This window comes from Pollicipes pollicipes, unplaced genomic scaffold, assembly GCF_011947565.3.
Source record: "Pollicipes pollicipes isolate AB1234 unplaced genomic scaffold, Ppol_2.1 Scaffold_6138;HRSCAF=7277_pilon_pilon_pilon, whole genome shotgun sequence".
Taxonomy (NCBI): Eukaryota; Metazoa; Arthropoda; class Thecostraca; order Pollicipedomorpha; family Pollicipedidae; genus Pollicipes; species Pollicipes pollicipes.
This window is the reverse complement of record NW_023596818.1, coordinates 29,307,890-29,332,349: the sequence shown is the minus strand read 5'-3', so window position 1 is coordinate 29,332,349 and position 24,460 is coordinate 29,307,890. Positions and strand designations below refer to the sequence as shown.

General features: G+C 50.2%; 1 protein-coding gene across 1 annotated transcript; it reads left to right on the top strand.

Annotated features, from left to right (window-relative positions):
• Window positions 1–4,186: 4,186 nt before the first annotated feature.
• LOC119105546 (transmembrane protein 234) lies at window positions 4,187–23,581 on the top strand. Its single transcript, XM_037229006.1, has 7 exons — window positions 4,187–4,229; window positions 5,073–5,190; window positions 7,695–7,846; window positions 10,208–10,274; window positions 10,907–11,002; window positions 11,957–12,091; window positions 23,526–23,581. The coding sequence occupies exons 2-7, from the start codon at window positions 5,145–5,147 to the stop codon at window positions 23,579–23,581; spliced, it is 552 nt and encodes a 183-aa protein (XP_037084901.1). The 5' UTR covers window positions 4,187–4,229; window positions 5,073–5,144.
• Window positions 23,582–24,460: the final 879 nt, after the last annotated feature.

Genomic DNA, 24,460 nt, shown 5'->3' with positions numbered 1-24,460 from the left:
ACAGCTGAGCGGATAAACGATGCCATTAACTTCCCATACCTATCGCTATGAGACACGCAACGGTTTGTGAGCTTAAAGTGAAAAGCTCTGGAATATGGGGATGGCCTAAGTCCTTCATGGCTTACCCCATCCCCCACAACTAAATGCGTACCGCCTCCCATGACCGCCAAAGAAGAGTGCCATCGGCGCCCTAAGGTGGCGCCTAAAGGGGCACCTTCACGTGCCGATCAGAACAGACCTAGGCTTCCAGTGCCAGCCCCCTGGATCCAGCCCTGCATGGCTTCTACACTGCCCAAAATTAGGGACTTATAAATTATACAAAGATGAAAAACATATATTGCATTATATCAGAATGTAGTACGCTAAATCTGGTGAGAATAAAACGGGGGAGTCAGTTGTCGGTCCTTTGTTTCAGCCTCAATATTTTACAAAAATTGGCATACCTAGGGTGTAGTTTATTATTTGGTTAGAGGCCCCAGCGTCCCACCCATCCCCCCAATTTTGAATTCACCCTGTGCCCAGCTTTGAGGGAAAAGTGGGCTAAATCCGGGGAGAAACCCGTTTATTGGCGAAATTTGATGTAACTGTTTCACGGTTCGACCCCAGCGCACTTTGCAATTACGTAAAAATACCCTTAGGCAGGGGCACAACCAGAGCCTTGGCAGGGGGTGGGGGCCGGGGCTGACAAAGGGCCCCCCAGGGGCGGATCTAGGACTTCGTCTAGGGGGGGGGGCACGGGACATTGTGGCGCCCCCTGGAGTTTGGGCCCCCCTCCCAAAAAATATCAATTTCGGTCATAACATTTTAAGAGAAGTTGCATCGAATATATATATATATATATATATATATATATATATATATATATATATATAAGCAGGTGGGCGTGCTGCTACGCATGCATATGTAAGTTCTGCCCTCCCGGTGTCTCGTCTCCGGCTCATTAGTACACTCAGTACGTCCAAAGTCACTTCCGTGTTTGGCACCCGTCACAGACACTCCACGCAGTCCGTCCCGCCGGCGCGTCCATCCTCGCGCCGGCGGCTATCCGAGTCCTCTCCTTCTTACTTCACCTTTCCTGGCCCCCCAAGCCGCGTGCCTCACACGGGGCGTCTGGGCCAGGAGGAGGGGAACGCGAACGCCCCGAAGAGGCGCTCGCCAAACTAAGCAAACGTTCACTGGTAGTACATAGGTGTTCTCTGACACCTTACACATACACAAGTGCATATAGAGTACACATAAGTGGCTCTCGTCAATAAGTATAGGGCCCTCAGAGCAAGCAAAAAGAACGCGAGACCAACGTGGTAGGCCCCTGAACGATCGGTAGTGCCCCGGCAAGCTGACATACAAGGCCCCGGCCATAGCCCAGGACCCTCCGAGCAAAGCGGAATTATCCAAGACCACGAATTAATACTCCTGTGCGATCAAGAGTGCACGGGCAGGTTAGCAACACGAGCCTCGATGGAAGTAAAGAGTCCTCCGCAAATGAGACCAAAGGGAGAGAGCTCTCAATCACAGTAGAGGACCCCTAAGCATCGAGTGTCTCTGTGCCTTACCTTATAAGAGTCCTAGCAACAGCACAAGGCCCTCCAGGCAAGTGGAAAGAGCCCGAGACTTATATGAAGGGCAACTGAGCGTACCCTGGCAAATGGGACCCCGGAAAAAGAGTACCTTTCGGGCGAATGGGAAGAATCCGTGGAGGAAAACCTGATCAATCAACCGTACTCAGGCATGGAGGCAAATAGCGTCCCAAAAGCCCATTGAGTCCTTCGAGAAAATGCAAAGAGATCAAGGACAACGTGGAAAGCTCATTAGCGATCAGATTGATCCGGCATGTGGACATATAGAGCCAGGCACCCAACAGCGTAATGCCTCTAGACCGCGTAATGAGCCCCAAAATTTCCCCAAAGCAACACCTTCTCAATCAACGAAGAATGAGCTTTGGGCTGGAGTCTGGAGTAGGGCTGGAGGGCTCACCGTTTCGTACTGGGGGCCTTGGCTGGCACAGGACCCTTCTTTTACCTCAAGGTTGGCACTCATCATTAGCTCTTACGTTGTCAGAGGGCCCCGACCAACGCAAGAGACCCTCTGCCATTCGGGCTCCCGTCCTCGTCCATGTCGGGAAAATCTTCCCCTGACCGATTCGAGGCCCCCCTGTTGGCACAGAATGCCCCGGGGCACTGCAGACCCCTGAACAATACAGGAGCCCGACCGATGTAAATTGATGGCCCGGCCTTGTCCCTGGAATGATAGCCGCCGGAAATGGACCCTACGAGCTCAGACCAACACAGAGCCGACTGTTCGTTGTTCGAGATCTCTGGTCGAAATAGAGGAATGTTGTCTCAGGGGTCCCTATCGGTGCGAAAGATCATCTTGCTGACATTTGGGATCACAGCCCTATGGGCGGGGGTCCTTCACGTGGCCTACAGCCAGCTCTTCGGACCCTTCAGCCATCCCATCGGTCCTTGATCTTTGGTCTCGAGAGGCGCTTTGGCCCTTCTTCGGGATCCCTTAAACATCGTTCCCACTCGGAGCCACTTGCCGCCACAGGACGTCTGTTCGCTACTGCGGCCCCTTATCGACACAGGAACCCCTCATTGTGTCAAGGACCTTGAACATTGCAAATCGCGGACCCCGGGCTCGTTTCCGCGTGGGTAATGGGTTTAAAGGGCTCAGACGTACATGGAGTCGACTGGTGTTCGTGGTCTCTGACCGACTTAGACATCCACATTGTTTCAGAGGCTTCTCAAACGGTACAAGAGGACCTCTGACTGATATATTAGGCCACGACCCTACGGGCCGCGATTCTTCATGTGACCTACAGTCAGTCCTTCGGTTCCTTGTGTCCTCCAACCGGGTCTTTGATCGTCGGTTCTGGTGGGCCGCCCGGGTCCCTCTTCGGGCCTCATCGAACACTTCCCTTGGTCAGCCCGGGGCCCTTGCGAGCACAGGGCCCTCTGTTAGGCACTGTGGGCCTCTGTCAGATACATGGCCCCCGACCAGTGTAAATCACTGGTTGAGACTTTATGGTTGATTGGGAAGTGAGTCCTCAGGCCCATACAGAAACGGAGCCGACTATGTGGTAGAGTGGTACCTGACCGACATATAGACCCATATCGACTCAGGAGGTCCCCGATCGGCGCAAAGGAGCCTCTGGCCGTTATTTGAAGGCCGGTCTTCGCGGATCAAGGCTCCTGAATAAGACTACGACCAGCCCTTTATACGCTCAGACCCTCCAATCGGACCCTTGATTGTCGGATCCGTGGGTTCCTCTAGGCTCTTCGGGGTTCCTCGAACACTTCTTTTGGCTAATCGGGGCCCCTGTTAGGCGCTGTGGTGCCCCAAGCAAGGTAAATCGCTGGCTCCGGCTTTGTCCCTGTTTGGGAAAATGGGCCCTCAGGCCCATACCGCCACGGAGCCGACTGTGCGTTACTGGCGGTGCCTGACCAAAACATAGGCCGTTATCGACTCAGTGGGCCCCTGATCAGCGCGCGAGGCCCTCTGGCTGGCATTGGAGTGCCCGGCCCTGCGGGCCGGGGCCCCTGAGTGAGACCTCCGGCCGGTTTTTCGGGCTCTTCGGGCCCTCAAATCGGAACCTAAGCGGGGGGCACGTGCCTCCTGCACCTCCCCCTCCCCTCTCCCCGCCCGCGCCGCTGGCCCCAGGGGAATCTCATGCGACGGCCCAATCACCACCGCCCCATGTCTCGTGCCACAGCACGAGCGCAATACCGTACCGTATGGTATATTTCATGAATGCAAAATATAACGCAACTATTCTCGCGAGCTTGCTTTGCCAAGCGACAGAGCTGATGATTATAGGTGAAAACGTACGCGAAGGCTTGCGGCGTGCTATGGACGTACCATGACCGCAAGGATGCCTGATGGAAACCTCATGTGATGTACTGATTACCATGAATGTATGTGGGTATGTAGGAGTGGGAAAAGCAGCTTCATCTGCAATCAAGTTTTTTGTACAGCAGTACAAGTACATGACTTTTAAGAAAAGAGTAAGGATACCCGTCTAATCGTTCTAGATACCTTCCCTTGCCTAGCCAAGTGCAAGTAATTTTTACTGATATGGCAGTAATTTGATATGCTTGCATTTCGGCGCATCGGCTACACTATGAATTTGTGTTTGTTTTTAGCCGAGTCTGGGTCACAATCTCGGAGTGTAGCCTTGTGTAGGAGTTGAGGTGGCATGCGATTGCGGTCTGCCTCATGGCGCCTTAGATGTAATCTGAGGCATGATGAGGCACACGATATATGACAAATTTCGGTGTTCACATATGCCTTCTTCTTTCCTGAGTATTTTTATATTCGATTATTGGTGATGCCTTGTAATGTGGTTGCATATCACAAGGCAACTAGAGTTGTGGACCATACTGAACGTTTCAAGTGAACTGTTACTCCTTGCCTGAGCAGATCGTCACATTTTGCTATCAAGGTGACAGACTGCATTTTATCATATCTATGCTTCACTTGCTTCTTAAGCATGGGCCAGATAATAATTGTTTTGCTTCAGGGTAACCAGACTGTAAAATGCATGTTATAGCTACCATGCCTGATGTAGTAATGTCATTGCTGCAGAGTGGAAATTAAAGTGCATGCCTGCTAGGAATTTTGATGCACAGAGTTTGACCTACTTTAGCCACTAATTTCTGCACATAGGAATGATGAAGTTTTAGGTTTCAGCACATATTAATTGGGAAAGGAGTTGTAAACTTGTAAAAATGATTTCAGGCTGAATGCCAAAATGCCCCAAAAACAATTTCACACAATAGAAATATTCAAAGTTAGCTCAATTTGGTCTGATCTGAATTCAGTGCACAAGAGCATGAGATTGAACACATACTGCATAAGCATCCTGCATAGAGAATGGATTCCTGGCAGACTTTGCTATCTAGGTTTCCTTATGGGAATCAAGTCACTGGTAAATGTGATACCAGTTGAGATAGTAAGATGATACTAGTTAGATCAAGTAGTGAATTCTACTATGCAAGCTCTGAAAACATAGTTAATTTGACTTTTAACTATTCTAAGAGTTTATGTGCACCATCATGTTTGGTCTGTTCCAGGTACCATCTCCTCCAACTTTTGATATCACACACATATTCAGCAATTCCTGATCAGCAATAAGTTTGTTCACAATGGAGGACACAGCTGACAGGACCTCATCTGTGGATGGACTGTTGGGTATGTACTGTTTGTTTGACTTGGGTGTTTTATTTAGTACAACAATGGAATGCTAGTAGGACTTGCAGAATTCATTTTATTTCATCATCACTCACCTCAGTTCAGTCCTTTGCCTGGTTCTGGTTGTGCAAGATTATTTCTGGTTCTTACTATATGAATGGTCAGACTCAGACTCTGTCTCTATTCTGACTTATGGAAACATCAGTCTGTCCCTGTGACATGATATTGCAATGTAGTTCAATTTTTATATCTGGAATGTCGCATCCTGCTGGTTTGGGGTTCAGAGTGCTTGCTATTTGGAGATTGTGCTGTGCTTTCATAGCCCACCAACTAAAGTAGACCAATGCAGCTTATGGGGTAATTTTTCCTGCACTTGTCGTGCCAAACAGGAGCAGGGAACGTGCTCTGTGTGGTGTGGTGAGCCGGCAGCTTGACTGACTTCTGACCTTGTGTTTTGTTTTCCAGTAGTTGTATAGCTTGCCAGGCTCCTGTGCTGCAACAAAACCAATAAAAGACATTGTTTTGTGCACCTTTATGAAGCCAAAATAGGATGTTTTTGTGGATTGTGTCTCATCAGCATACAAGCCAGAAACAAGTAAATTCCACTTGATGTCTTAGAAAGACAGCAATAGTAGCCTCATTTATCAGAAAAACATGATAATGGAGATACAAATGTGTTTTTTGGGCATATTTTGGCAGCATACCCTTATGGAAATGAATAGCAGAAGTGAATTCAACATCACTTGCAGACAATGCTTCTGGGTGTTTCAGGTTTTTGAAACAGCGAGCCATAGTTTTCGCAGAACACCATCATTCAGTGGGCTAAACAAAGAGCAATTGCCAGCCATTACTATGATACAGCACATATCTAACTATGAATTAGAATACATGAAGAATAGCGAACATGCAAACAAATTAAAGTAAACAGGTATTACACATTATGCTTCATTCAAGCATGCAGGTTCAAGAAAACAGTCATCACACGCCATGCATCAGTTATACATGCAAATGATTTAAATTAAACAGGCATCGTGCATCATGCTTCAGGCATCACATATGTGTAAACAATTTTAAGCTGGTACACATCACACATCAAGGCACATATCATGCTCGCATAATCGGCCATGATGAGGCCTGTGCAATAGGGGTTGGTCACAGACTTTTTGTAAGAATAGATTCACTTATTTTCCTGTCTGGTTGGTTGTGTGCACTGCATATATGCGGTATACATCTTGCATTTCAGCCTGAGCATGTTTTTTGCAAAAACTGGTCACCGAAAGCGGTATTGCCTATTTTGTTTTTAGCGTCCCGCAGTTTTCCATTATATCTCCAACGAAAAGGGTTCATGGACTCACCGACATTAAGTATATGCCTCCGATGTGTATCACACAATTTACATTTAAGTTCTTAAACCACGTTTTTTGGTGTGCTTGTGCTGTTCGTTCCGATAACGGCACAATGTTCCTCGCAAATACACCTGATACTTGACGTAATTTTGATCTCTTGGTTCTTAGGTCGTGGATGAGTTGAGCGCATGAGTCGGAATAACCCGTTTCTTGCTTCATCTGTCCATGCAAAACAAATAAGACGTGTGAAGATTTGACATTTTGCTTTGTTTATATATATAAAACTAGATCCCGGTTTGATAATGCCCCAGCGGCTTTAACTGCTTGCATAAAATATATATATCGTTTTTTTCAGCTCACCGAACTCCTCAATGCGTCATTGTTTGATTACGCCATCTCACCTTGCACAACATTGATTGAGAGTCAAGTACGGCCATTATCATGCCGTCATGGATACCTGGCCGGCATCCATGACGGCATCCTGGGTCTCCCCGAAACGGTCCGCACGTATTCGTGGGCGTGTAGCTCAGAAACTGGAGAAGTTTAGGCCTTGCGAGGGGCAGGGCTGTGAACTGCACCGAATGATCTTCAATATGACGATTTCAGCTCAAATGCCCACACAAATATGGAACACTCTTAAGGATGCTGAATATTTACGATCGCTGGGACTATTTGCCGTGGAGCTAAACTGAAAAGCCAAGGCTGTTAGGCGCCCCCATCAAATGCCCAGTCCTCATAAATCGACTTCATTTAACGCAAAAGTACGCCGAGTAATTGTCCAATGCCTTCACCAATAATGTACGGCTCGTTTGTGTGTGAGCCAGCCGTTGGTGGGTTCAGCGGGGTATTGATGAGCATCTATTTGGCAAGTGACTAGATCACAGGCGTTGCGTAATATATGCATCTTTGTAGGTGTTGGAAATGACGTGCTGTGGTAAGCTGCCGCCAACGGTGTGTGCGTTATGCTGCTGACACTAAACAGATAATCGCGCGATGTCTGAATGGTTTGAAAAATTTGTGCTCCAGTTTACGTTGTGTTGTGTTGCACGTCTAGCAGCAGCTTCCAGTCAGCACCAGCTAGAGAACTGGTCACGTGGAGTGGGCCCGGATGTCGTCGTCGTGACGTCATCGATCCAGCATGCTCGGCGATGTCGGCAGGCCACCCGCTGGTGCTGGTGGTGGTGTCGGCACTCTGGGGGTTCACCAACCCGCTGCTCAAGCGCAACAGTGAGGGACTCGAGGACATCCAGGAGTCGGGCCGCCTGCGACAGCTCGCCGCCGAGATTAAGTTCCTGGCCACCAACTGCCGAGTATGTCCGAGGCGACCGCCGCCATCCTGTTGAACCGCAACGGGCTGGGTCAGTGCAGTGGGGGCGGGGCTGGCGGCTGAGTGGCGGCCGGACGGGCGTCGAGTGGTGTTCGTTTGAAGTGTCGTCTGCCATGCTGTGCGCCGCCACTCCCGGCTCTTCGACCAGGCGGGCGTCGAGCGGTGCTCGTTTGAAGTGTCATCTGCCGCGTTGAGCGCTGGCGCTCCCGGCTGTTCTGGCCGGAAGCAACAGCCGCCGTCACCGCTGCATTAAGCATGGACAATTTCTGGGAGGCGTGTAAATGCTGGTGTTACCCTGGACTTGAGCAACGTGCTCGCTTCATGTGTTCCTATCTGTTCTGTGGGCACTGGCTTCCTTCATATGGACAGATAGAGGCAAAACACGGGTTAGATCCGAATAGGTTGGGGAAGGGAGGGGGGAGAAGGAGCCTCAGATTAGCAGCATTGTTCCGACTGTCGGGGTGGCTCGTGCGGTGTCAGTGCACTGGTGTAACTCGATGACATTCAACGGCCGCATCTTGAAAGTCGGGATCCTGCACCCGTCCTAGGTGCTGAACTATCTCTAAAACAGTCCTACTTCGGTGGCATGTCCTTTGCCCTCCCTCTTCGGATGCCTTCAAGACATTGGAACATGTCACATGCATCCTCACATTATGGCTGATAGAGCTAAGGCATCACACATAATGTGCCTTCGCCTTCCTGGCCGCGACACTCTGGTGCGCGAAATATCGAACATGCCACCTGGCGCTCATCCATTTCATAAATCATGACGGTATCTTCATAACGACGGTAACGGTAACACTGCGGTGACAGCTTCGGTAACAAATGCGGTTGTCACCTCTGGCGGCAGTGTGAATGAAGTGCGTGAGTGTTGGATGATGAGGAGTGGCGTTAGCGGGGCTAACTGAAGAGGGGATTACCACAGTCTCGGTGTATCCGAGCCCGGGACCATGTCTACCGCTGCAGTCCTGGCAGTGGGCGACTCATGCGACCATCTGTAGCCTTGACCATCCCGAAGTGTCGCCTCCCATGCGAGCTGCCACCACGGAGGCCCTAGGCACTTCTTCTCTCCCTCCAATTATGTTTCGGGGTTCTGGCAGCAGAGGGCCAGGCTGCTGCAGCACAGTGGCGCCCTGTACTGCCCTCATGTGTTCCCGTTATTCTCCCATGTCACATTTCCTGCCAGTCTCCCATGTCACCTTTTCCGTCAGTCCCCCATGTCACCTTGCCCGTCATTCTCCCATGTCACCTTGCCTGTCAGTCTGCCATGTCGCATTTCCCGTCAGTCTCCCATGTCACCTTTCCCGGCAGTCTTCCATGTCACCTGTCCTGCCAGTCTCCCATGTCACCTTTTCCGTCTGTCTCCCATGTCACATTTTCCGTCGGCCTTCCATGTCACATTTCCCGTCAGTCTGCCATGTCACATTTTCCGTCAGCTTTCCATGCCACCTTGCCCGTCGGTCTCTCATGTCACCTTGCCCGCCAGGCTCCCATGTCACCTTGCCCATCAGTCTCCCATGTCACCTTGCCCGTCAGTCTCCCATGTCACAAGCTACATCAGTCATTTGGGTGGTCACCATGTTGGCCCTGTCCTGAACAGGGGAAGAGGGGAGGGGAAAAGACTCCACCTGACTGACATCTCTGGAACTACTGGATTGGTTATGTGTCTGTATTTGTGTAGTGTTTGATTCCTCGACGATACCAGCATTTCCAAAGACAATTTAAAGAATTTGTAATAAGGGGAAACGGAGACAGGAACCTTAAATTGAGATATTTTTGATCGGACACAGTTGTCATACTTATCAGCCGATTTCGACGCAAGCAACGCAGGTTGAGGGGCAATGACGGAGATTTGTATATTTCGGCGACATTTTCACCTTAAAAATGCATGCGCGCTTCCGTGAGCTGCAGAACGGGGTGGCAATACAACAGAGGGAGATGGGTCTGTGTTCTGTTTGCTATCAGAGAACCAGGTATAAGCGAAGATTGTCATAGGCGGAGTGGGAGCGCTTATTGGGGTGATAAAAAGGGGCAGGCCAAGTGAGTAGTTGATATTGTCAGCCAACATGCTGTTTTGCGCTTTCTTCCCTCGTGCTCTTGGAGCGAGATCGTGGGTCAGTGATGGGATACGGTAAAGCAACGAAAGTTGCAGTAAATCCGAAACGGCTTACCGGGTTCAAATCGCTTTGCGATGCGTCCAACTGTATGGGAGACGCCCCGAGAGATTTGCTCGCGTCTACTAGCGGGGAAATACCTTCGAGAGGGATTGTACTAACCCTTTGCTGGGAAGGGTTAATGTGTCCACACGTCCAGTAGGTCACGATTTTGTGCTTGTATGTTTCAGTACGTTGCTGCGTTTGTTACCAACCAGCTGGGATCTGTCCTATACTTCGTTGCCCTCGGCGCTGCTGGTATGTATCTCACGCGGAGCATCTGCTACCAAGTTTGCCCGTTGTGTCAGATGCTAGTGTCTTGAAAGTGGCTGGCTTCTTTTGCGCTAGCACTCTTCTCTTCATATGTGGCATGTGGCGCCACGGAGAACATCAGCCATGCAGTTAGTGTGCCTCTATCTCCGGAGGAAGTTCCTCATCTCTGCGCCCACGCTCAGTCTGTCAGCCCGGCCGCAAGCTCAAGGCATCCTTAAGAGTGACTTAAAGTTCACTCTTGGCCACTCTTGAGGATGAGCACGGTTCTAAATATTGAGGACCGTGCAGTTGATGCTCATGAAAGCTTCAATTAATGCTACTGCTGCGCTGCATGACCAGCACCTTTTGGTATCTTCAAAGTCATTAACTTGACGCAAGAACTTTGAAGTCTTGACACCGAAAAACCAGAGTCTGTGTGTCTTTTTTCAATCAAATCAATCAATAAAGTCGTCAATCAATCAAACAATCAAAGAAAGCTTTCTTTATTTCGGCGGCCGATGAGTTTTTGTCGTCTTGCTGCTTGATGATGTTTCCGTAGTACGTCCCCAGGGTACCCTCGTCTCAGCGTCGTATCAGCTGTCGTATCGCCACCACTGACGATGTCGTTCCCGCTGCAGATCTTTCGCTGGCGTCTCCGATCACCAGCGCGCTGACATTTTTGTTTACACACATCTGCGGCGTCCTGCTGGGGGAGCCCATTGGAAATAAAGCGCGTGAGTGATCAGGGCGGGGACTTCTGGCTTTACAAGGCGTGGTGTTGCGGCCTTCTTCCGTGTATGATGGTATTGTTGCCATCTTCCGACGAGGATAGATTGGTTGTGTTTTTATTGTTTGGTGCAACAGTTGAAACAGTATTGTCATGATGGAGATGCTCGTACGTTGATGTAGTGTTCGTTGCACGTAAGTCATAGACTAATGCGAATGCTACGTACTTATAGCAAGCGCAAAATCTTGTTTTTGTGGATTTATTTTCTCTTCCATTTCGTAATGGTTTTTATGTTTTGGCGCATTTCTTTTATTTTTAAGCAGTCATATTCGTATTCTTTTTGAAATATTTAACAAAAAGCTTTAGTGCATTTTGATCACCCTAGAAGCTCACTGCATTTTCGGGACATATCCATGGCCATGCAGGCATTATAAACGCAAACATGCACCCGAGAGACAGAAAAAATGTAATTCTTTAAACTAATTTGACGTCGATACGCTGACCTATTTCGTGTGAAGACAAAGCTTCGCTCAGGGCTCAGCATCAAGTAATTCATCGACGGAGAGGCCGTGTGAAAAAGGAAGGGCGTTCGTCGATTTATGTACCGCTGCATCACACTTTGAACCGCAGAGTGAGCGTGTCTACTTTTGTTCCGCCATGGCAGAAACATTTGCCTATTGCGCAGAATGTGAGTTGTGCTGTAGCTCAGTGTTTCTCTCTCTGACCCAAGCTTTCTTACTCCAAAGTTGTCTTTTTGCCCCTAAATGAGGGCTGGGACGGAGCGAGATAAAAAAACTCATCCGTGCACTGTCATTCAAGGCGGAAAGAGCATATTTGTGATCGAGTCCTTTGCACGCACACGCACTTCCCCGTCATAATGCAAATATATGTTGTATGGTTTCCCGTACTGAAATATATAATGTTGTCTGTACTAATGGCGCGCGTTCGTGCCGTGTTCCAGTGACGTACAGTGGCGTGGTGTGCGTCATACTGGGCGTCAGTCTCTGCATGCTGGACAAGAGGACTCTGACAGCTGCCAAGCGACGACAAGCTCAGATGCAGGCTCGCGGCAAGTTCGGAGGAGTCCTGGGCTGTTGTGGGTACTCGGGGGGGAGGGGGGGGGGGAGCTGGCGTCTCGTGGTGGGGGGGGGGGAGTTGGCGGTGGCGGGGTGGCGGTCACAGCACGCGCCGAGGTGTAACGCCCAGGTAATATTAGTATGAAATGAAATGCCGTCGCTGACACACCCACTGCACATACATTCCCCTTGCTTTTAAAATCATTCGCTATGATGAGCAACCAAAACATATCATAGGAAAAGTATTGTCTTCTGTAACTTCTGGAACGGCCAATGCCCTGCCCGTTTGCGCGATACGCAAGTTTTGTTTGGTGACAATTGAATAGAGACTGCCGATTCCTCCCCGAAAAGAATCAACCGTTCCCCAGCCCCTCACCAGTCCTTTAATCAGCCCCTCACCAGCCCTTTAATCAGCCCCTCACCAGCCCTTTAATCAGCCCCTCACCAGTCCTTTAATCAGCCCCTCACGCGTCCTTTAATGAGCCCCTCACCACTCCTTGAATGAGCCCCTTTTCAGTACTTTAAGCAACCCTTTAGCCCTTGGCGTGCCTGAGCGACAAAGAGGTGAATATTGACGGCAAGTGACGTATAACATTCTATTTTAAAGTCCTTGAGTTTTCGTCGGATACATTTTCCCGAGAAGTGAACGGTGGCGAATTACGATGGCACCATAAGGCACCATTGTCAGCGACGGTGTTTCAGTTTACGGTGACGGTGTTTGGTCAGATTGATGGCACTGAGACAGGGAAGGCCCAAGGACGGACCGTAACGCTGCGGGTGGCAGCAGGAGGCCGTGTGTGCTGCTGAACTGTGCGAAGGCTGCTGTCGTGACAATGGTTGCTGCTGTGCACGAGAGAGGACTGTATGCCCCTGTCATGTTCTTCCCATATTCCGACTAGTGCCTCTGACAAGCGTGAGGAAAGCGTGTGTTTGCGCTCGGTCGTTACGCCGTCCCTTGTTGGGACGGTGTGTTCGGACACCGGCCTGACCTCCGATCGCGGCCCGATGGGTGACGGGTCAGCCGTGTGGCGCCAGGTCTGCCAGATGCGCGTCTCTCGGTGTCCGTGGAGATGGCTCGGTCAGCCGCCGGCTTTGCTGCGTTGGATGAGGCCGGGTGGTGTCATTGTTCATTGTTGCCAACCCCCGGACCTCATATACCTCTTGCAATACAGTAGCTTTATTCGCCATGATAGATCTGTCGTTGAGCCCATGTGCGTGATCGCGTACTTTCTTGTTGATGATACGTCGCACATTTATTCGCTGTGGCATTTGCTCAATATCGACTGTCAAGATGAGTCTTGGACGGACAAAATGGCTCTGGTGGAATGGAGTTGTTTTCCGTGACGTCACCGACTGGAAGCAGCTCCGACGGCTGTTTGTTTCTATGCTAAATGTCACGTGGAAGATTGCCTGGCCGTAATTGCGGAAGAACGTTGTGATAAAAGCGGATAAATTTTGGTGCAGCGGATAGTATTATTTCCCTATTTCTGTTACGTAGGACTTGCATTTATTAACAACTCTCGTCATAATTGACAGCTTAATATTGCGAGTGGAACTCACTTCCCGTATTATTAAGAAACAAGCACGTCCGTTAACCGCAACGCACTGAACGAGACGTGTTCACTGACACGCTTTCAAAGTACTCCCATATTTGTACTTCAAGCAACACTGCAATGACAGAATATGAGAGATCGGCTACCCCACCTCAGAACGACCACACCTGCACGTTGTGAAGTCCCAGACCAGTTCAAGAACTAGCCGGTTTGTTATCCTCGGTGGGTCTGTGTTTTGCATCGATCGATCGATCAGGGGCGTAGTGTTTCTTATTCAAGTAGAGAGCCCGACCCCCTTAACTCGAGCTCCACCTCCCCCCGCCTTTTGGGAGAAAAGGGGTCAAATCCGGGGAGACGCCCAATTGGCGAATCTCGGGCGGATTACACAATTTTCACGTTCCGTCCCCCCCCCCCCCGCTCTCAACTCACCTTTTCATACGGCGACCCCGTTTAAGATTATCTGCGCCGTGCGAACTTATAATTACAGCTCCAGCCGACTCAGGCTCGCCGCCCACGACTCACCGCGGGGCACAGTGACCACAGGTGGCCCGCATGGTCCAGGCCACAAGGTCGAAAGCGGTCGATTCAGGGACAGAATCAGGCCCGGGGCCTGGCAGTAGTAAGCGTGGTCCCTCTTCAGTTCCATGCTCTGGTCCAGGCGAAACTTTGGATGCGGCGCAGCTGCGTCGCTGACTGCACGGTCCTTGTGAACACAGAGATATTCTGCCTACACGAACTTTAGTCCAGCCACGCCACCTGGACCTGCTTTCAGGACGCCGCTTTCTGTCGGAGGCCACCGCCTGGCCTTTGGCGCCTGAGCCCGAGCATGTGGACTGTAATATGACCTCTTGTCACTTGAACCAAAGCATGCGGGGAAGCACCGCCTTCCCCGTCCTTTTCCACTCCGCCGCCTCCTCCGCCCGCCTTTGGTAGGACTGCTTCGCGGTCGTCTCATGAGTTCTTTCGCATCTCACCGCAGCACACCCTGCCAGATCATGTCCATCTGTTAACCTCATAATAGGGCCACGGGACATCTGCCCCCCCCCCCCCCCCCCATGGCAACAAGGACCAGTTCGAAGTTGCTGGCTGTTGGACGCCCTTTCCTGGACGCTGTCCACTTTGGGTTCCTTTGCTGCCCTCTTGTCCGCTCTTCCTTCTGGATAATTTGGTCCATGGTCAGATCTATCCCACTTAATTGCGCCGACCTTGTGCACCTTATCCAGGTCCAGGCTCACCAGCGACACATCGACGGTTGTTACGCCTCTCTTCTCTGTATGCTTCGGTGCAAGTGACAGAGGTGAGGTTACAGTCCGCACGCTCGGGCTGAGGTGCCAAAGGCCAGGTCACCCCTACAGCTGTAGTTCTCTCGGTCACAGATCCATGGGCCTGCTCCTGCAGGGCGGGCTACATCAGAATACAATTGTCATCCTGTGGGTACACATCCGTAGCTTTCAGCACTGGACCACTGACAGACCCCATGCTCCACTGGCACGGAGTGTCAGCCTGAAACCAATTGTTTTGCGCGTACAGCACGACAGCTGCCATGTGCGGACACCTGCGCAGACCATTGGGACAGGTGTGCCTTCCAGAAACAGGTGTCTTGTCCTCAGCCGTCAGCTGCGACACATCTGATAGACGGAATGGCTTCGGAGCGGCTTCCAGATGGAGCGTGTCACTGATATGGCAGTTTACCTGAAGCAAACATCCCAGAAATGAGCATTTGGGTGACAGGTGACACCCACAAGACACCCGCCACAGGGGCGTTCTTGGCTTGGAGCGTTCCGTTCCGTTCGTGGCTTGTTCGCCCTGTGAACGTTAAGGCAAGATGCCGTGTCTTGCCCTGTGTCTCCACAGGAGGAACTCGGCTCGTGCTGGAACAGCTGGCTGTACAGTCACGCCCATCCAAGGTCAGACACCCCGAGCCGTGACCACGGAGGCCCGACAGGCGCGACGCAGGAGACCAACTCACCGTGGCAGACGCTCGTACCAAAGCAAGCGTGACTTCAGACGTCATCAGAAGCGACTCGGCCAGTTACCGAGAATCGATACATGTGCCGTAAACACTGAATAGCACGCCAGGGGTGCAATTTCCTATTCGGGTGGGGTATCCCCCGAGCTTTGATTAGAAAATGGACTAATATCGAGATGTCGTTTGCTCAGCGCGGTGTAATTTTGTGAAGCTACACACCCAACGCAAACCAAAGTCTGCTGAGCTCCGTGATGGAATCGCTCGTCGCAGATGTGATTTGGTTCTCTATAAGAGGCAGCTAATGAAACCTCGATTGAATCTTGAATGAAATCTTGATGGCCACAAACTTAATCTAATCAAGAGGCAGTCTAGAATTTCACTGACTGCGCTGTTGTTTTTTCCGACGATCTGAATTGTGGTATTCTGTCTGTCTCGTCGTCATCCAAATGAAAGCTGGTTGAGTTTCTTCCCAGTTAGGTACTCATTGGGAACCGTTTTCAATGGCAGTGGTACCCGGCAACCATCCATTAGCGTATTCACCAAATCCAACAGACGGCCAGCCTTTTGGCCAGGCTGTAACGCTTAGAGGCATATTATACCTCCGTTGAAATTGCTAGCTGGCGTAGAGTGGATGAGATCGAGCGCCAGCCTGATTGCATTTCAGCGCAAAGAGCCTTAACCAACAATCTGTGCTGCCCGCAATTTAGACCACGTTTGTCAGGCGCGCCCAGGCGGCGGCGAGAGGGGCCCGTGCCGTGGCAGCGAGAGTGCTGAAGCTCTTGAGATAAAGGCTAGCGCAGCACCCGACGAGCAGCTGCGTTTAGAGTGGCATTATCTTGGAACGGTCGGGTATTTAAGAACCTCATTGCATTCGTTGCACGCCCTGAGCACGCATCATATTGCATTTTACTGGGGTTTTTTTTTAGTTGTGGTACATGAATCGCGAGTTCCTTCGACTGGAATTGTAATAGCCCCTGTATGGACGACTCTTAACACGCGTCCGGGTGGCCGGCTGGATACCCTTCGTTCGGGGGGGGGGGGGGGGCTCAATTTGACCCCTGAGATCTCAAGAAGAAGAGAGCTAGAAGCATCCAAATTTACAGGGTGTGGTGACCTGTGCGTGAACTCACTTAGGTCAAATTTTGAGGTACCTAGGTCACGACCTTCGGGTCAAATAAGGTCGAACGAGGCCAAATTCCAGATTAGGCTCCAAAGTGCCCCAGAACCTAGATAACTGTTTCTAACCAAAAGTTATCATGCTCGTTCAAGGTCATTGACCTTGTTTGACCTTTTTAAAGTCATGGTGACCAAAATCATGCAAGACTGCTCTGAGTTTTGCACTTGAATAAGTGACAAAGATAACGCTAGACATTATGTTCAAATGCAAGACAGTATGTTCCTAAAAACAAAATGTTGACCCGAGTTATTTTAGGTCAACGACCTTTTATGGCCCCTGAGAAGTCCATGGAAGATATAGAATGGGTTTCCTGCTATCAATAAATTCGAAACGAGCACCAGCAACTAACCCATACAGCAAGCCCTAGAGCAATAAAACAGGTTGGTTTTGACCTTGGTCTGACCTTCATGTCTGACCTTAGGTCGACTTAATTTGCTCATTCAATATTTGTGTTGCCTAAGAAAGTATCTCAGAGGTGTGTGGCTTCGTAGAACACTTCGTCATTGCATCAGAATGAACGGTTTCCCAGAAATTGCCTTCGCTGAAACCATGGCCTGCCTTTGGGCTGCCATAGGTCAGCGACCATACAAGGTACACCAAAATTTTTGTTGTCAAACGATCCGCTATTTAATTTTCTACAGCTATGCAAAATTTGGCGCGGCTACGCGGCGCCGCTCGAGAACCATTCTGAAAAGCCTTCAGGGGGAGGTCAATTTGACGCCCCATCCGAGCGCATGTTAACAAATGACTGTAACTGTGTAGTACATTGATCGCGAATTCCTCTGACTCGATTTTAATAGTCACTGCGTGGACGACTTTTAATAAATGACTTACTGTGCAATGCATTGATCGCGATTTTTTTTGACTGGATTTTAATATTTACTGCGTGAACGACCCTTAACACGCGCTCGGGTGGGAGTCAAATTGACCCTTCTGTAGGTTTGTCCGAAATGGTTTCCGAACAGTGTGGCACAGCCGCGCCAAATTTTGCATAGCTGTAGATAATTAAACAGCGGATCGTGCGTTATCAAACAATAAGATGTTCCTGGTGAAGTTGCTGAGCTACGGCAGGTCAAAGTCAGGCCATGGATTCAGCGAAGTCAATTTCTAGAGAATCACTCAATCTGATGTAACAACGGAGTGATAGACAAAGCCATACACCTCTGAGACACTTTCTCAAGCAACACAACAATTGAATGACCGAATTCCATTGACGTAGGGTCAGGTATAAAGGTCAGACCAAGGTCGAAACCAACCTGTTTTATTATTCCACAGCTTGCAGTATGGCGTAGTTTCCGGTGCCCATTTCGAATTTATTGATGACAGGAGGCACATTAAACATATTCCATGGACTTCTTCAAGATCGGAATAGGTCACTGACCTAAACCGACCCAGGTCAACATTTTATTTTTGGCAACATCCTGCCTAACGTAACATTTGTCGCTTATTCAAACGTAAAACTCAAAAGCAGCCTTGTATGATTTTGGTCACAATTACCTTCGAAAAGTCAAACAAGATCACTGACCTTGAATGTGTGTGTGGCCTTTTGCTTGGAATGGGTATCTAGGTTCTGGAGGCACTTTGGAGACCAACTTGGAGCTTGACTTTGTTTCAGTTTATCTGATCGGAAAATTATGAGCTAGGAGCCTCGAACTTTGACCTAAGTGAGCTCACGTACAAACCAGTGCACCCTGTGAATTTGGCACCTCTAGCTCTCTTAGTTCCTGAGATCTCTGGGGGCGGGGGAGGTCAAATTGACCCCTCACCCGAGCGAAGCGCATCCAAACGGCCACCCGGGCGCGTGTTAATAGATGACTGTAACTGTGACTAGAGATTGTGAGGAGCTATCTGTGGTCAGGCATCTATAAAAAATACGAAAAAGAAAAGTCTGGCAGTGGGAACCAGGTACGTGCCAAGCGACCAGAATTTGCACTGGGGGAGGATGCTAAATTATCTCCGAAAACCTGTGAGCTTAGACCAGCAGCGATATCATCGGGCAATTAATGGCTCCCTTGACTGAGGAAGATGGTCCTGTGCCCCCCCCCCCCCCCCCCCTCTTACCCCCTGACCACGTCCGTAACTGGAGGTTGATCGGTACAGGTGAGTTTAATGATTAGGGTAACGATGCCACCAAGAAGTGATCTTCATGCTCGTGACGACTCTGCTGGCTTCCATTCTGATAGGCCCATTTTCAGGAAATGCTACCACAAATGGGGTCCAATAGATCGCACACAATGAAAAAATATCGTCTGGCCGGTCTATTTAAAAGAACAATACTTAAATGTTGACAAGCCCACGAGAATATGTTGATGCACTCAAAAAAGCAGCAGGCATATCTATTTCGTCTGATATCTAATCCTTTTCATGCTGACGGGCTGACAAAAAAATCCTGGGAGCAGTGTCAGCCGGTGCATGACGTCACAAACTGGGTCGTGATTGGGGCTGGCGAACGTGCTGACGACAGATCAAACGATGCAGCAGTCCGAGCCACGATTGCCAAAGGGGCGTCATTCAACGCGGCATGGTCGATTTACCGGAGCCAAATGCGCATGGAATCTGTGGCTCATCAACGTCGTGACCCACGAATGAACGAGGTTTAAGGTGGTTTATGTTTGGTTGCCGACACATCAAATATCATCTATCTCTTTACTCGGATCACATCAGCAATTACAGCGATCGACGTGCCGTTGTCGATTTTCTCGCGGTGAAAAAAGTGTGGAGCATGTGAGTCATGAACGGCCTCGTTCGACCTATCGTCAGCACGTTTGTCAGACCTGATCACGGCCCAGTATTCTCCTTACGTCATGTCATGTGAACACAAAGTCACATGGTTTTTGACGTCATGCGCCGGCTGACGCTGCTACAAGGATTTTTTGTCAGCCCGCCAGCATGGGGAGAAGATTAGATATCAGATGAAATAAATCGCTCTCACAAAGAAGCGCGAGTTTAAGATGGTCCATAGGGTGATGGCTCTCACGTTTGCGAGTACATCGGGTAAAGAACACTTGCCCCTAGTTTTGGGTGAATGCGACAGGATAGATAAGAACGGACTTGGGCTGCCTAATACCAGGGTAGTCATGGAAAGGTGAGTGACAGTGAGTGGTGTGATGAGTGATGGTGTTGCCCAATAAATTAATAACCTTGGAGGAATCATGAGGCGTGGGAAACAAGAACAAAGCGCCTTGTCCCGAAGATGGACATCGCCAGCGCAAGTGGGAGGTGCATAAAAATTGCGTTCGTGTCAGTGCGTGTGTGAAAAACTTTTTCCACAGAAAGGAGTCAACAATTACAATGAGAAAGGAAAAGGTTGCAATGAGATGGGAATGAAATGAAGCACTCAACTTACGGACACCACAGATAGCAATACCAAGCAGGTGCCACATTCCTTAAACCACGTTATAGGTAGTGTGCCAGGCTGTAGTAACGCTAAACGGTAAAGGAAGAAAAGGAATGTGAAGTTAAAAACTTTCCCTTTAACCCACACATAGAACCCCACGTCAGCACGGATGACGCTACGCATTTCAGCTAGCAGTTGTGCTGAAGACAGGTCGAACAGGCCCACGGTTGTTTAGTGCGTCAAAGCCAGCAATGCACAAATTTAAACTTTGTTGACCCATGGGTCATAGCCAGTGGCGCAGGCGGGAGGCACAGCGAGTACTCAGCCCCCCCCCCCTCCCTTGGTTCCGAGGGGCCCGTCGGACCCCTCAGGACCTACGATGGAGGGCCCGATTTAGGGGCCTGAAAGGCCAGCCGGAGCTTGTATTTACGGACAACGGCCCGCAGGGTCGGACACTCTAATGCCAGCCAGAGGCCCCTGTGTGCTGATCAGGGGCCCTTGGGTTGACAAGGACAGTTGCCGGTCAGACACTACCAGTAACGCACACTCGGCTCCGCGTCGGTATGGGCGTGGCCTTCCCCAAGCAGGGACAAGCCCTGAACCAGCGACTTATATTGGTCGGGGCACCAGCGTATCGCAGGGTCCCACGGCGCCTAACAGAGGAACCTGTGTTGGCAAGGAGCCCCGAGTCGGCCAGAGGTAGTGCTGGAGGAGGCCCGAAGATCCTGGAGGACCCGCCGGGACCGATTATCAATGGCCGTGTTGGAGGGCCGGGGGCCCCACGAAGGACTGGCCAGAGTTTTATTCAGGCTGCCGACCTGCGAGGGCGCGCGCTCAACTGACAGTCATAAGTGGCAAAGCTGTGTAAATTTGAGCCGCAAACATTGCCTTGGCTTGCTGGTGCATAGTCACTTAAGTAGTGTTCCACATTGATTTGAGGTTTTGAATTCAAATGTCATTTGGTGCAATTCACAGTTGTGTCTTTCTTAAGACCTAAACTTCTCTACTTTCTGAGCGTCACGCCTGCTTTTTTTTTAAGGAGACTATTTCAAGGTCATCCAGGCAACCGCAGCGCCAAAATAACGTCATTCAAATTCTGCCACCCTATAAGCAATGCATCCACCAAGGCCAAGAAAAAAGTGATTGTCGATTCGTTCATATCTGGCGTTTGTGAGCACGATTTACGGACATAATGGCCGTCAGTTGGCTCTCAATCAATGTTGTGCGTGGTACGATGACATAATGAGGCAACAACGTATTGAGGAGCATATTTACGTAACAGAAAACATATGCTCTCTAAAGAGAGCAGTATTTTCTATTTAAAAGTATACCAATAGTTATAAATGAGCCAATTTCATCATATCTGGTGCTCGCGTCAAATCTTCAACCGTGGAACATTCCTTTTAAGGGGGTAATTCATGGCCACTCAACGTATATATGTGGTAATGAGCTCAATTGTTCCACTGTTTATTACCAGCAGCGATCTTGATAAGCTACCCACGAACAGATCGTTGAATGCAGAGAAATTAGGTTTTGCTCCTTGCTTTGCAGGCTGTTGTCATCTGTTTGAGAACAGGGCACCCACACCACCTTGTCCGCACCCATACGGACTTGTTCTGAACTTTTGAGAACAAATGCCCCAGCGTCTCAAAGCCCTGAAAATAAGCCCCAAAATTATGACCTCGAGCTTGACGGTTGTACGGCGTTCGTTACAATCCATTCCTTTCTTCTCAGGTGAGTGGAACAATAGCCCGAGCGCCAGCCAGTTCGTCGCTAAATTCTGGTACTTGCACGGGACGCAGCAGGAAGATTACAAGGCTGGACCCGTACCCATCCCAGCTGGAGGTCTCAGTCTCAGCCAGCGGGGCGCCGATGGCACATGTGACACCGACAGTGCCGAGGCACTCGATAGACTGGACGATTATAACCACCGGCCGGAGCTGTCCTTCGTGGTCGCCAGTGCCGTTTGCTACATTGCCGTATTCGTTGTGCGAAGGGCACTGGGCAGAGAAGGCTTCGCCCCCTGCCAAGGAGCACTGGTGAGCCGTCAGGAGTCCGCGACCTCACAGTCTTATGCCACTGTCTGCGGCTGAAAAACCGCGGCGCGCTGCTGAATCTCTCCACAGGAGCAGTCAAGAGATGGTCCTCAGTGCTGAGAAGGAGCTCCGCCGCTACGTTGTGAAGCTGGACGCGGCTTACCGTGCGGTGCGGAAGGATGACGGTGCGGGAGGGTGCGGGGGTGTGCCGCATCGGCACCGATGGCATGTGAGATCACGGACGCCACCCCTGGAAACTCCGTACGGTTTGGAAAACCACCTCACCGAGCTGATTAGAATGCTGGTGGTCTCCTCCCGACGGGCGCGTCTTCATCACTAGGCAAAGCTGCACAACACACGCCTGCAGAGAAACAGGATAAGAAACAAAAGCGGTGCTATTAAGCGGATATAAGGCCCCTGAAGGCGCCGGCGTTCTGCCTTCATTTGACCGGTGACGTAACCAGTCGATAGCCTTTCCAACAATTTTCATACCTCTCCGATCGTTGGGTTTGTCCAGGCTATTCCCTGCTCCCTGTTAAGGCTTCTGTTGTACGTGATCTGGGATTTCGTGGGAAGAAATGACTGTTTTGATGAGCGATGTCAAAGTATGTAAATTTGTGTGCGATGTTTCATCGATGTTACGTACCATTTAGCTTTTTAATTGTTCCTAATTTAGTAAAAGTTTTACGGTCAGTTCGCAAAGAAAGTGCGCGCGAACTCCACGACATTTTTCGTGGAGGACGTTTGTGGCGCCCTGCGACGGCCCGGTCGGCGGCTCACGCGCACCTAGAAGCTAGTCAGGTGTCGTGATGGGCTCGCGAAAACTACCTGCTGAAGGGCAATAGATCCAGTGCAGCTTCATTATCAGGTGATCGTTGAATGTGTTGAATCAAGGAGTGTTGCAGCATTCTGAAATAGACAAACCAATGACCTCATGGTACTGCCAGGTGATTCATATGCGCGTTGAACAACAAGGCATCATGACATTGTCCGATAATTTAAATACGAATTTGTGTTATCAAATATGTTATTACTGCTATTGCCGTGATATTTATTGCTGTTTAGGTAACTAGTTGGTCTCGCGTGCTCATAAGTATGTGTTAATTTATTTGGAGCTAGCTAACCAGCCCCTGATCTGGCCGGATGCCTGTTCGTGCGTCCAACATACCTGAGCGTGGCAAGTACTCGTTCTCCTCATCTCTCTGTGAAGGCCGTGGAACTGACGAAGCCAGTGGAAAGGCAACGGAAGGTGACATTTCACGCCAAACACGATGCAGATTCGGCAGCGACTCGTACGTCCGCGCCACATACGTGGCTGCGGACCCGTGGACACCGGCAGCACCACTGCGGCACCAGGTGTGCCGACGTCCGCCCCGCGGCAGTATCAGACTTCGCGACCCTGGACGCCCACCGCGGAATCCGACGCAACGGCGCCTAAACCCTGCGGCACTCGTCCCACGAGTGCCGGGAGGCGCGGCGGTCCCGCCAATGCTTGACGGGCTGCGGCGGAACCGTCCGGCCCAGCGGCGGCGCCGCGGCGGGCATCAGAGATGGGCCCATGCTCCACAGGCTTCCCGAGCCGGTGGCGTCCGCACACATCGGATGCGACTGCGGCCGATCCCCGGGGGCCTATACAGCGCCAATGAGAGAGAAAGATGGCGGCCCCAACAGCGCTCGGTGTGAGCGCGGCGGAGGCACCAGACAGAGGCCCTGCATCAGGGTCAACTTTCCGCGCAGGCAGCAGTCGTGGAGGTCGGCGGCAAGGATTTCCCCATGCGGGTAACCCGTTGAACAGTGAAATATAGCGAGATGCCGGTTAAACGACGCCGTGATGCTGAATGACGATGGAATTGCGGTGCTTAATGTTTCGAGCTATTCTTATACTCCAGAGTGGTGATGCAGGGTGTCTGTCTTGTCAAAAGTCGGTGCCATCAGACTTGTGTTTGTCTCAAATCTTTTAGCCGGCTGATGACCGACTCACTTATTTTGAAATCCAATTCAGCTCATGACTCGCAGCTGTTCCAAGTGTTTTGATTGATCTCAACTCGGACCCATTGTCTGCATTTAATCGCTGGGCTCATGAGTCATGCAGCTTGCAAAATCAAAGATCAGATTCAGTTCTGGCCCATCGCATTATGACTCGTAAGCCATATGACTCATTCATATATGTATGTCGTGTATTATATCATACACTTATCATACATGTATATCGTGTATATCTGCGTGTGCATGTCTGTATAGATGGCATATAACTAGCCCTTAATTTCATGGGTAGCAGCCATTCTTTCACCGGTTTTAGCGTAATATCTAGGAATGT

Coding starts and splice junctions, on each gene's coding strand:
- LOC119105546 (XM_037229006.1), top strand. CDS start 5,145: ATGGAGGACACAGCTGACAGGACCTCATCTGTGGATGGACTGTTGG. Junction 5,191..7,694: donor ATCTGTGGATGGACTGTTGG/GTATGTACTGTT, acceptor CGATGTCGGCAG/GCCACCCGCTGGTGCTGGTG. Junction 7,847..10,207: donor TCCTGGCCACCAACTGCCGA/GTATGTCCGAGG, acceptor TGTATGTTTCAG/TACGTTGCTGCGTTTGTTAC.